This window comes from Ambystoma mexicanum, chromosome 14 (assembly GCF_040938575.1).
Source record: "Ambystoma mexicanum isolate Mex_15411 chromosome 14, UKY_AmexF1_1, whole genome shotgun sequence".
In the NCBI taxonomy this organism is placed as follows: Eukaryota; Metazoa; Chordata; class Amphibia; order Caudata; family Ambystomatidae; genus Ambystoma; species Ambystoma mexicanum.
The window spans coordinates 28,094,413-28,108,611 of record NC_090940.1 but is presented as its reverse complement, the minus strand read 5'-3'; the positions used below and the strand labels follow the sequence as shown (position 1 = coordinate 28,108,611).

Sequence of the window (14,199 nt, the reverse complement as noted above, 5' to 3'; positions counted from 1 at the left end):
GTGTCTGAGTCTTACTCTTGATCCCTTACAGTTCCCAGAGGGGTGCCAGGGCACAGTGGAGGTGTCCAAGACAACCGCCTTCTGGCAGGCCCCAGTGGGGCAGGAGTGTTTGGTTTGCGTGTGGGGACAGCGATCCTATTTCCACCAGTGATCGTCATTCTATCAAGAATGTTGTGTGTGGCAAGTGCAAGAAACATGGTCACTTGACAAAGTTGTGCAATAACCAGTTGGAGGCGATGTGTTGATAACTTGCAGCTCCTCCAAGAGGATGTAGGTGATCTCTTGATTGCCACAGTAGAGGAGCACGATGTGGAGGCCCTGTGATGTATTGTGAGAATTAATGTCCAGACGTGGCAGAATCTGGATCGAATTACACTGTAGTTTTCCAAGAGGTCGGATCTGAGTGAACCTGACATAAACCCAAGGGGGTATGGTGGCATGCCGATAAAGATTTTGGGATTGAAAACTGGTGCAGATTGAATTTGCACTCTGGGCATACTGTACGTTGCAGACAGGGGTGTTTCCTTATTGAGCTGGAAGCATCCAGAATTCTTGGGGATCATACTTGACCCAAATGCCAGTGAACCAGTGATGCTGGTCAGAGGACGTCTGTGTGATGAGTTCAGAGAAGATTTTATCAACAAGATAGGTTGCCTGAAAGGTTTCCAACACAGAATCATTTTGAAGTACGGTGCAAAAGCAGTAGCTCATAGAGTGAAGCCTTTACCCTTGATGCTGAAGGTTAAGGTCAAGGAGGAACTGGATAGATTGTGTGAAGCTGAAGTGATTGCACCAATTGAGGCTACAGAATGGGTTTCATCGGTGGTGACTAATAATTTAGTATTTATATAGCGCTACGAACCCTCAGATATCTGAGCGCTGCTTACTATTACCCACGGTGTGTGGTGCTCAAGAAACCAGATGGAGCGATCCGTGTATAGACGTGCGCTCTCTGAATAACAACATATGGGTCGATTGGCATCCTCTTGCATTCGGCGAAGTATTTTACGACCATAGATTGTCTAGTGCTTACCACCAGATCAAACTGCATCCAGAGTCTAGAGCCCTTACCTCATTTGTGACACCTTTTGGAGCATATAAATTTAGGCGGATGTTGGCATTGACTGCCGTTTTTCCAAGAGTGTGGAATTCCTCTTTAGTAGAATGCAAAATGCACAGTGTGTCAAAGATGACATCTTGCTATTTACTGCAGATTCAAGTCATCATGATGTGTGTGTGTGTGTGTGTGTGTGTGTTTATTTAGTAAAAATGGCGCATAACACATGCTTACAAGGAACATCAAAAGGATAATTACGAAATGCAAAAGGACATCATTGTAAGAAAAGAATGAATGTTAAGGCATGTTTGTGAAAATTAACGAATGCTCTAAAGTTTTTGGACCTTGCATGAAAGAACAAAATCAATGGGAAAACAGTGCAAATTATAACAAAATCATACAATGTAGGGACCCGGTGCTTTAAAACATAGCTACGGGGGACCACAATATAAAGATTGTAGAGAGGAAAAAAATGCAATTTACCCTGTCGCTTCCTCAAAATAGTGAACAATTCACAAAAATGTGCACCATATAATCGGTGCCTACTAAAACAATACAAAATTCAATCGGTTGATCTAAAACACATGATTTCTTTTACACAGAGACAATATTGCACACAAGAAATATTCATATAGCAGCAAAACGATTATATAGTTTTAATAAAGTGCAATGAGTATAATTCTAATATAATGGCCTTTAGACAAAGGCTATATTGTTAACACAACATGTTTTTTTCCTTTCAAAGAATCATTATACAGTGTAGGAAATTCTTCAGGGGATTTCTGTTTATATTCTCTGGTCTCGTGGCATCAGACTCATTTGGATTGAGTGTAGTTCAAAGGTATCGCACAATCCTTATAATGCATTGGAATCCTGTATCATGAATAACATATAAACTGCGCTGATTAGATGCTGTTATTATTGTGAAGAATTTCACTTTATTAACTTCTGCTGGCCTTAATTAAATACAGTGCCATAAAGTACTCAATATCTTACCTACTATATAGCTAATAATTAGCTAATAATTAGGTCTTCGGGAGAAGCTTAATTTCTCGCATATCACTCTTCCTATGGAAACATAAGTATTGAACCCCATCGGCCATCATTGGTGTTTCACTGGTTTATTAATAGTGCTTAATTGCTAACATCAAGCACACTTACTTTTGTTAGACTTCTTTGTTTTTATGTCTTTAAATTTTGGTTGATACACTATTCATAATCTTTGTTGATCATCTGTTAATTATAGATGTCGTGGACACCTGAAATTACATAACATTGCCATTGAGAAAGATAGCTTTTTAGTAGTAAACAAATGCTTACTGTTAGGGAATTGATAATGTGTTTGCTACATCCTCTCTCCTAGTGAGACCCCCAGCACTTTTTGCTGGACTTCTGGACCTGTTTCTTTAATCCTGAATGAGTGGAGCCTTTCTTCACTCATTCTTTGTTATGGAACTCTATTCTTTTTATTTTACCTAGTCCTATGTAGTCTACTTTACTCCATATCCCTTAAAGGCATCTGTATTTTACTATTGCAGCACACAGCTCCTTATGAGTAATGTTCTTGGGGACCCTCAGGGTCCTCCTTTGAGATTATTTTCATTATCCTAAATTAACTGCAGTTCTTAAGGATAGACATACCTAGTATCTCTCCTAAAACTTCGTAGTCTGAGAGATTGGCACACACCCATCTTATGTGGAGTGCCAAAGGGATACCTAGTAACCCCTCAAAACCTCATATTAATTGATTCATGTTATAATGCCTATTAGATAGCTGTGGTTGTTCAAGTGCCTGCTGCAAGGGTATGTTTGTACCACATAGATCCCAATTTCCTGTGGCAGTAACATAGCTGAAGGGGTTACAGCCCTCTGCAGTGCCTAATGTGGTGCATCAAGCTGGCTCCTCTTGTGTTTCAATGCCTGCACGCATTGAAGGTTCCACACGTTGCGGCAGAGCCAGCAGGATACCAGGAGACGATGTGCTGATTCTGTCCCTGAGTATGCCATGTTTTAGCCACAAACCTTTACATGTTTGTCTTTTAAACGTGGTGTTTTAGCAGCTACTGTTTTCGTCAGTTTCTTTTAAATTATTATTTCTTTAAAAAAATGTGTTGTTTGTTTAGGGTAAGGGAATGGGGGAGATACCCCCATTTTAAGAAAGAAACAATTTATAAACGGCAGTGGCAAAAACACCAAGCTTAAAAGGCAAACGTGTAAATAGTTGGCGGCATAAACACGTGGATCCCTGTTCTAGAAAGGAGGACATGTTCCTGTTTTGGATACCCCTGCAAGGCCATGTCCTGATGCAGCATTTAAAATACTGCTAGGGTCTGGCCCCCTTAGAGCCCCAACCCAGTTAAAGCCTTGAGTAATGTCCCTTTTCATCCAATGTTTTTTTTCCTCTCCTAATGATGCTTCTTTCTATTTTTACAGGGAAGGCTGACTTGGGGACCCTACCTGTGGTTTTACATGATCCGTATGGCTACATCCACCCTTTCAGGTATGGGTATGAGTGTGGGTGTGGGTGTGTGGGTGTGAGAAAGGAGGGACTAGGTCTGCAGTAATTACGAAGATGCTGTGCGATAAAGGGGTTCTCAATACACCCTGGAAGGGTGTGTGCTGCACAAACGCAGGGACTGCAGTGGCACTTTCCTTTTAAGGGGAACATTTCTATTGGCTATCTTTCAACCTGAATTGGCAGGCACCTTTTAACAGTGTTGTGTTTTAACTAGCAATACACCTCTGGCATTCTAGTGCGTGGCACCCCCAATTAGTCACTGCACTCCTTCGGCGAGGGATGTGGTGCAAATCCCTGCTTTATTGCCGCATTCCGTGTCGATTGGAGGTGCTAGAATTCCAGATCCATAATGCCGGTAATTTTATTAAAATCCTGGAATAGTCTAATGTAAGGGAATGCAGAGCCAGCGCCATGCTAACAGCCAATCGCGAGAGTAGTGTAATCTGTGACGTTGCTGCAAAGGGAGTTTGTTGGCTCAGGTGCTTATGTACAGCTGAATAACACTGGAAAGGTAATGGTGGCTCCCCTGAGCCAAAAAGAATCTGGAGGCAAAACTGCTCTTTGTACCGAAGCTGAAGGCTCAGGTTATTAGACTCTCGCCATGGCACCCACCTACTGTTCCTGGATACCCCCTCAGTCCAGCTACATCTCCTCCCTCTGCACCCTGACACTCCCTTCATTCCAGCACCCCATCACTGTGTACATGGCAAATCCATCCTCTGCACCCTGCCAAACGAGGGCCACGACATCCTAGTTGCAGCACATCTGTCAAGCCACAGCTGTTGGCACTGGACCTGTGGTTACACAGGCCAGCCTGATAAGTGCTTGGGGCACTCAGCAGATACGGAGAGTGTTGTGGTCACATGGCACAGACAGTTGGAGAGATCACCCAGAATGCTGTGGTCACACGGCTAGTAACTGTGCTGTGGTCACACAGCAGGACAGTGGCCTGGGGGCTGCCAGGTTACACATGCTGATCTGGGGACACCCAGATTAGCACAGCTACAGTACCGTGGTCACACAGCGTCATCCTGCAGGCCAGGGCAGCAGGGCAGCAGGGCAGTGTTCACACAGCATCAGCCTGCAGGCTCAGTAATTAGATACAACAACAGAAGCGCCATTCCTGGAGTCCGGCGCACTTGCCGACTGAGGCTCCTGTTAGTCACAGTCTGTCATGACACATATTCTTAAAGGGGCAACCCCACACTCCTCCTTTTTCCTAACCAAGAAAACAAAGACAATATCACTGGACATCAAATAAACCAGTCATGTACAGCAATACTTGATCCACTTGGGAACCATGGGATACAACATAACCACATACATTGGGACTCATTCAGTTACAAACATTTAACCATATACCGACAACTCTTTACATCTATTGCGGGTGGCAGTCTGAGTTGGACTGCTGGTGGCATGTTGGTAGGTCTACCACATTCTAGGGAAGCTTTATTCAGCAGACGTGAAGGGAAAACTTCAACCAACAGACACCATGGTCAGTCACTGGAACCATGTTGAGCATGCCAACTATCTGTGAGATCACAGCTTCATGTACACTTCATTACTGGGACCACCTTAGGCACATCAATGACATGCAAGCTCACAGCATCCAAAGCACACGTGTACTGAGTCCTCTTTGAGCATTTGCGGGGCTGCAGGAATCCAGTTCGACCTCAAACTTGTATCCGTCTGAGATAGTTGAGAGCACAGTTCATGAACCGGCAAAGCCGCACCCGGGGCTACTTAGTCCCTTGATGGTGGGGCAGGCAGCAAGACACTGGTGGCAGGGAGTCTGGGCCACACCACTTATTTAGCTCCCCCGGGCAGGGGTTGTTGACATGACACTGGTGGTATTTTCCCCTCCCGCAGGCAGCAGCATCTCAAGTTAATGTAGCGGCATGGGTGGCCCCTCGCATTGTTTCCAAATGCAGATGTGCACTTTGAGCCTATATTTTTCTTAACGCTCCATGGAGCAAACCATCACCTTCTGTCTCCCTCCCACGAGGCGCCCGTGCACTCCTCCCCCAGGATCTGCAACCCCAGTGAAGGAACTGGGCATAGAGCTCAGTTCACAGAGCATGCAGAGATCACTTCCCCCCGTTCTATGCATTTATCTTGCTTTTCCGTTTTTGCTCCGAACCGGAGCACGCAGCGGGCGCCTCCTTTCTTTTATTTTCTCTTGCTCCGTACACAGAGCAGATTAAAGGCAACTCGCCTTGTTACACTCTGCATCTCTGATCACCTTGTTAAACTATGCAGCTCCGCTGTGATCATGGAGCAAATAAATCACCTCCCAGTGGCCCGGAAACACCAGGGGAGTGCCGGCACGGCAGAGTGCAGAGCCGGAGTATGATATGATGGGTTATTTATAATGCGCATAATACCCAGAGGTTTCTAAGCACGGACCCGGGGATCGAACCTGCGTTGCTCTATGTGGTCTTGCTTCCAAGGCGAGGAGTTGACCATGAGCTATCCTCCCGAGAACTTAGTACACCATCAAACGCAGACAACCGCTTTATTTTATGGAGCACTTTACTTTTCACCACTGGTTGGTCCGGTATCGCTCTGGGACTGCCAGCACAGCGAAATGCAGGCTTGCACCTGGGCCGCGCACCCACCTTTCTTCCTAACAGCTGTGAGGAGCAAACACAATTCAGCCTGCTTTTTCATTTTTCAGAATGGGAACACTTCTTATCCTTGTTGTCAATGTTGGGACTCGACCTGTGGTCACACAGACCAGTCCGATCAGTGCTGGGGGCACCCAGCAGATACAGAGAGTGCCGTGATCACACGGCATGGACACTTGCAGGGATAACCCCGATTGCTGTGATCACATGGCTGGACACCAGTTCCCGGGCTAGCGCAACCCCACAACAGCTTGCCTTTCAAGCTATGCCCCCAGCTGTCAGTGCATACCACAATTACTTCCCACTCAGTCTTCAAACTGGGACCTCTTGTATACCTCTGAATGAACGAAGGTGCAGCCTCACGGCTTCAGGCCCTTTCTATTTCAGGCCACAGACTTGGGCACACTTTTCCAATGTACCTCAATCCTGACCTGCAGCACCCTTCTTTCTTCTGTCTACTGGCCCCCTCAAATATTAGAATCCATGCGCAAAGTCACTGTAATTCTGAAACGTTCCTTTGTCTGATGATATTTCTGCTGGGTTGTAAAGATTTCTGCTTTTTTCCAGTGTGCGATTTCGTTGGGGAAAAGATTGCATCTGTCCTTGGTATCAGCACGCCAAAATACCAGTACGCCATTGACGAATATTACAGAATGCGGAAGGAGGTGTGTGATTTTTGGAGGCGTCCTGCCCTATGTAAACCGTGCTTGTTCCTTGGGTGTCCTAGTCTGTGTATACATCTTTGTAACTGCTCCATGAGGCCCTTTTCTCTGTGTACTGATGTGTGTCTTACCCATCCTGTCCTGCAGGTACCGCTCTGGCCCAATTTTAGGGACCCAACGATGTGGGAAAAGGTGGCAAAGGGCTGGGGGGCGGTCCTATTGTGTATGTATTACTCAGCCCATGTTGTCTATATACTGTTCTGTTCCGTGATTACTCAGCAGGGAGTTAGGTGGGGTGTGGCCCTGTATTTACCACTCGGCCTACCCCAAGCTGGTCCCGCTTACTATATACTGTATTGTATTTCTTGGGGAACCGGTTGTCATTTTGAACAAAAATGACTTACAAAGTAGCTAACAGAGAGCAGAGGCAGTGCCGGGATAATTTCAATTAATTACAATCCCAACTTGTTGGTGGTACCAAGAGCTAAATTGGCTCTAACCAATAAGAGTGCATTCTACATTGCAGCTCCCAATCTATGGAACTCTTTTCCGCCAGAGCTCAGAATGGAAAAGCCCCAGGATAAGTTTAAGAAGAAACTGAAGACTTAGGTTTTTAAGTAACCTGAGTATTCTTTTTCCGGTATGGGGGGTTAGCTTTATGTGTTGCCCATCGTGTGTGCCTCCGGACTGGTCTGGATTGCACGGTACAAATTAATTAAAGTAAAGTAAGGTGCCTTTACAGAAGTGCACTGTTTGAGTGACGTATACCGTTTGGTAAAGTGGTACAAGTGAGAATATAGAGCAGTGACAGGAACTGGAGGCCATCACGATATTTTTTGTAAATGGACAGCCTGGAGCCAGTGTTTACACCTCGTCCTAAAGGCAGAATGCAGGAACGGTGGCCTGGGCGGTTAGTTTGCGTAGGAGGGTGGGAGTGTGCAGGGCCTCCGATCATTGCTAGCAGGTGGAGTCTGAGTCAGTTGTTAAGGTTGCCACTGATGAGATGGCTTTGATGGCCATATGGAGAGTATTCCAGTGGATTGGGGCAAGCCTGGAAAAGGGGTGAAATCGGGATTAGGCACAAGGGGGGACATGGGAATAGCGAGGCAATTGCAGTCAGATGCAGTCCACGAGGCAGTGGCTGGCAAGCACACTGATGGGTCTACAGAAGAGGGGCAGGAATATAAAAGGGAGAGCCATCTAGCATGGTGTGACAGCAGGCTGAAGAGGAGAACATCTGGAAGGATTTAAAAGGATGTGTTGCAAAGTGGAGGACTTTGTTGAGGGAGAGCATAAGAGTGGAGTGTTATGTCATGAGGAAACAAAGGGCAGATGATATGGCATGGCAAACGGGCACAAGATGACACTGTGAGTGAATATATATCAAAGCACATGTACTCGGGGAACCAAAGATACATGCATGCTAACACCTAGTATGTGCAAGTAGCAGGGAATTACGGATACAATATGAAAAGGGTTGTGGGGTAAGCAGTTAGCCGTCCTACATGGTTACAGGACAAGTCAGAAAGCTCCACATCAACAGTCACTGTTAAAGCGGATCTATGTTATTACAACGAAAAAGGAAAATTGACGGCCAAAACCATGAGTTTATTTTTTTCTTTTAGGTCTTTTCAATGCAAGTATATGCAGGGGGAAGACTCTGCACCCCCTCCCCCTCCCAGCCCCACATTAATTATGACACAGATGCTACCTTTTCTCCACACAACCTTGTCTTGCTACAGTGGAGATGAAATGGTGGGCAAGGCATTCTGGGAAACATCTTCTTAAAAAATAAATAAGAGGATACTGGCAGCCAAAAACTCGAAGTGGATCCGAAGGCAAGTGAAGCTGAAAATCAGTTTTTAGAGCTCTCCAGTCACCACAGTAATGTCATATGGTTTGGAAGGAAAGACCAATAGGGAATGGACCCCAAAGCATGCCCCTAACTGGCGCAACAAGAGCGAAAGGATAACGTGAAAGATTAGTCCAAGAAGTAGGCTTGTGCAGTAGTCCAGTTCGCTGAGCACAAGAGTAAAGATATGTGTTTTAGTTGCATGGTGCGTCAGGCGTTGGTGTATTTTTCTAATGTTTAGGAGGTTAAGTCTGGCTGCAGTGGTCATGATGAGCTGGTAGTTTCCGTCGCTGTAAAAGAGAATCCCAAAGGTGCGAGCTCTGGGCGAGGAAGCCAACGGTGAAGAGATCTGAGAGGATCGAGTGGGGTTAGCATTAGAGGCTGCAAGGAGTAAGATGACTTACACCTTTCAGGAGTTGGCTGTGAGGCAGCATAGAGCCATCCAGTGGTGGATGGGGCATAGGCATTTGGCTTTGAGTACCGTAATCGCAGGGATGAAGGAGGGAAAGAAGAAGATAAACTGAGGTGATGGTTAAAGCCAAAGGAGGAAATGAGTTTGCTGAGGGGAGGTGGCGTACAGGGTAAATAGAATTGGGCCCAGAACTCTTTGTGAGGAAGTCCACTGGGAGGGGTGTCGAGGAGGTAGGGCTGGCAGCCAGTCAGATGGAGAAGGCACAGTCAGAGATATAGGATACCAAGTCAAGTTCAGTGTAACCACAGAGGGGAAGTGTGTGAATGAGGGAGGGAGGATCCACAGTGTCAAAGGCAAGAGAATACTCTAGAAGGATGAGGATGGTGAAGAGGTGAGTGTGGTGGGCATTGGTAAGGGAACTGGCAATATGGATGAGCGCAGATTCATTGAAGTGTTTGGGCTTGAATCCAGACTGGATGTGGTTAGCATGGGGGTGTACATAGAGAGGCTGATTGTGTGGTTCATTACAACCCTGAGTATTATATAGTGGCAGCGAAGGAGAGTTACAGGTGTGTACAATGAGGGGTTATTGAGTTGATAACTTGAGGTTGAAGAGGTGAGCAGAGGTCTCTTCTGCTTGCATCGAACTCCCAGAATTCTAATTTTGTGAGATGTTCCCACCATTGCACTCCTCCATCCTGAACTGTACCACTATGAACCTTCCTCTCGCTTAGCTTTGCCACTGTGGAACCCTGTCACTTTAAACTTTGCTACTGTGAGATGTTGACACTTTTGCTTGCACTGCTCACTTAGAACTTTAACGCTGTGAGTTTTAGCCACTGCGCATTCTGCCACTTTTGATTTGTACAACTGTGAGACTTGCTTTCTCTGAACTCCATCACCACTGTCACTTTAACCCTTCCCACTCATTACTTTGACTTTTCCACATCAAGGCCTTACCACCTTGAATTCTTGCACTGAGAACTCTCGCCAGCCCCAACTCTCTTTCTGTAAGCTCTGTCACTAGGAGATCCTGCCACTCTGAACTGTCACAATGAGGCTCCCTTCCTCTGATCTCTACCACTGCAACACCTTATTGCTTTGAACTTGACCACAGTATGCTCTACAGTACTGAATTCTGTCCTCTGAATGTTCCAACTTTGCAACGCTCCTTTGCCACTCTCTCATGCTGCCATGAGATCTTCCTCTCCTACACCTCACCACTTCGAACTTTGCCATTGTGAGTTCCTGCAAAATCTGCGTGCTGCCCCTGCCCCACAGCACCACGATGTTCGCAATGCTGTGTCAGAACCCTAACTCTGTCCCTGCCACTCATGTTAAACCAAATAAAAAAGGATATCTTCCTAGTCCAGAGGCATGACTCCCTTCCCCTGGACAAAAAAGGCAGTTCTTGGTTTTGAATGTTCCCAAAGTACAATCTCCAGTGCGGGGGGAATGTCTCCCTTCCTCAGGCTTCTGGTATAGTCCATCAACTGCTGGAGGTATGCCTCCCTTGATATGAAATGGCATTTATAACGCGCTTATACAAAGTGTTTGAAGCGTTCCTCAGGTTTATAACACGGTTCCACAATTGGTGGGGGAAAGTCCCCAACCAGCCTTTCTAAGGCTTCTTCTCTGTCTCTGATGGTCCCACACCCTGATTGGCAGACCTGGTTCCCTTCTACCAGGCACTGCGAATCAAACTCACACTTGGTTTAGTCGCCTGGCAAGTTCTGTGTTCAAATGTATTACTTTCACAGTTCTCTTCAGTCTATTAAACCCACATGCAGACTTGGTTTACTCTCCTGCCAAGTATTGACTTCATATGTATTATTCTCGCAGTTCTCTCTTCACGGTTTCTTAATCTCACATGCAGACTTGGTTTACTCCCCTGCCAAGTACGGCGTTCAAAGGAATTACTCTCAAAGTTTTCTTTACTTTCTTCTCTCTTACTTGACAGCCATGGGTCGCTTTCCCTCCAAGTACTGTTTCGAAGAAGATTAGGTATCCTGCTTACGTGATGTTTCCTTTTCCTGTAAGCGTCCCAGACTCTATTCTCTGTGTTATAGTGTCTTGATAATGTTTCTCTCAATGTCCTATAGGGGTTATTCTCCTTTCCCCACTTTAATGCACTGTTAACTTTAGGGTTCCTTGTACCCACTGGGGACCCCCAACCGTAGGCTCAGCTACCCAAATACCTTTAGGATCTTGGCTGTAAATCCTGGTTGGTCGCAGGCTTCACTGTGTCTCACTATGTCTCGCTAGCGCTCTGGGGCTCTTCTCGGCTTGCCACAGCGGCTCTGTAGCTTCGGATCCTGTTCAATGTGTCTCTTCCAGCCGGACTGCGTCGTCCTGCTGTGCTGCCGGCGCTCTCCCGAGCCAGCCTTTTGGTTCTCTTGGCATGCCCCCTGGACACTGTGCCTCTCGCCTTCCGGTGTTCTGGTCTCCCCCTGCTGTTCTTCGCAGCGAATGTCTGCCACTCTCTCGATCCCCCCAGGGAGGATCTGACACTCAGGTGACTCTTTTGTGAGTTTTTATGTCGGCATCCAGTAAGGTCTGTAGTTGGAGCCTAGACCGTTCATGCAGGTTCATCTGAGTGATTGTGTGAAGCGCTTGAAGCAGGCACGTTATAAATGCCATATAATATCGGATCTGCACCTCTTCCTCGTCAGTTTCTTGGTTTGCGTCCTCATGATAGCTATGCTATTCTTCCTCGTCTGTCCTTTCTACTTCTTGTGTTTTATAGAAGTACATGGGACAGGAGGGTAGGGGTGGAGAGAGTGGGGATGAAACAGAGGTGTAGGTTTTAGTTGGATACTGCGTTCTCCCACAATAGTCGTCATTGGTCCCATAGGGGCTTCCCTCCCATGAGATCCACCCATGGAGTACGACTCCCAGGGGCACTATTGGCTTCATGGGAAGAGGCTCCCTCTACAGAAGCAGTGACAACATCCTGGGATTCGTCACAACATAAAGAACTAATTAATCAAATAACTTGTGGACAACCAGACCGAAACAACCAAAAGAGCAACTTAATCTGCAAACACAATGTCAAGACAAGAAACCTACACCCAACGAGCAGGGCCACACCACTAAAACTGCCTCGTACCAGGAAGGACCAATGTTCAGGAAGGGCCAAATTAGAACAAACCAGACGGAAGAAAACCAACTATCTCAAACCAGCTTGCCCGAGATTCAACTAGCGCCCAGAAACAGCAGACGATACCAGAAGAGAGCAGCTTTGCAAAAACAAGACCAAAATCACGATAACCTTCACGCTACCTATCAACCTACTACCCAAGTAACTATAAACACCATAAACCGACAAGAATGGATGCTGGAAACGCAATGAAAAGACACGAAATCCACAGAAGCGTACCAGAACAAATTACACTCAACACCTTGTTCATCAAAAAAAACTGGCAAGGCTCGGAGAATTATCAACACGATCATACAGACAAACCTGAAGAAAACATCAATACAAAACGCAATCTTCTAGACCTACTCAATGAAGAAACGGGAGCAACAGATCCAATGCAGAATCTAAAACGAAATTGAACCAAGAAGAAATGAAACAACAAACCCCACCTTCAATGGATAAACAAAAGCCAGAAAACAAAATAATCCACTGCAACCTGGTCAACGCTAGACCAATGTCAAAACATAACACAGAAATATAAAAACTCCTAAGTGAGGGAGACAAAGACATCCTATTCCACACCAAAATATGGCTAACACAAAATGTCATGGTAATCGCACACAAATCCCTCCCTAACAACTTCAAACTGAAACAAGCCACCAGAGAAGGAAAAAGAGGAGGAGGCCTCACGTTGCATACAATGACCACCTAAAGATGGCAACAGCAACCCCACTATTCCAAATACACAAAGGTAAGTAGCCCCTAACCCCTCATTACAAGGGCAAATATATTAAGGCCAAAGAAAAACAACAAGGGAATGAAGGTTCCAAGACAATGAAAGAATACAAATTATTCTAACATTTTTCATATTTAAAAGCCGCCTGAGCTGGCTCATGGATTAGCAGCAAATCATTGTAGACTCAATAACACATATAAAAGTCATCACAAAATATTCAACAAAGTGCAACGTGCAGAAAGGGCCATTAATGTCGCTATTCCATGTTGTAGTCATAGAACCTAATGAGCAAATAATGCGATCACCACCTACTCGATGGAGCGGATTCTCAACCAATACATGGGTGGAAAAACATACAAGCAAATGAGACCTATTGAAATGAGCCACAGTCTGCTAGGGGAGACAGTTATATAATATTTTGTTCTATAATGTTTGAGCTCTTTTTGAAGGGTGGTCTATTTTCCCCTTCTTCCTAGTTTCAATATTTTTCCAAAATATATATGGTAATGTTTTCTTCATGACTGGCTGGCCATGTCCGAAAATAAACACATTGACACTGCTAAGTAACAATGTGCCATCTCAATACAATGAACACGCTTAACTCCTAATTGGCTTTATCCAAAAAACAAAAGGGAGTGCATTTACTTATTGCTTTCATAAGTGCGCATTTCACGTTGGCTGAAAGAGTCGCTCAACAAAACCTAACCAAAAACATGCATTAATTTGTCTTTGTTACTGTGGTATACCTACACACAAAAACAATGGCGACACTTAAAAGCATCACCAATCGCCTCATGTATGAGTGTTCATCAAAAGATCACTGAGGTTCTGACATCACTAAATGGACACCTGAAAGGGAAGAACCACTAATGAGTGTTAGCCCTGGTCTTCTACTCTAAATTCAGCAAGCAAACCTAAAACACAGCCATTAAGAAATAATACTGTAAATTAAGCATGGAGCATACTTCTTGGCTTATTATTTTAAAACCCAATGTGATGAAGGTTTTTCAATTAAGTCCAAAGCCTTCCACAACACAGAGGAACGCCCCCGGGTTCACTGCGTGTCCTTGCGCTGTCATTCTCCTCTGCATTTAAGTCAGTGATTCTGGTACACGAGACACCCAGCTTTGTTACCTGTGCTTCATGCGACCGCCGGCACGTGTCAAGACATCTCTAGAGGACAAATCCACTTAAAT

At 45.4% G+C, this 14,199-nt stretch overlaps 1 protein-coding gene across 1 annotated transcript in view; it reads left to right on the top strand.

Annotated features, from left to right (window-relative positions):
- The window catches only part of SRP54 (signal recognition particle 54), a 607,474-nt gene that overhangs the window by 566,503 nt on the left and 26,772 nt on the right, over positions 1-14,199 (top strand). The window contains exon 16 of the mRNA XM_069638449.1: positions 6,770-6,867. Within this exon, the coding sequence (XP_069494550.1) occupies positions 6,770-6,867 (98 nt within the window). The remainder of the gene's footprint in view (positions 1-6,769; positions 6,868-14,199) is intronic.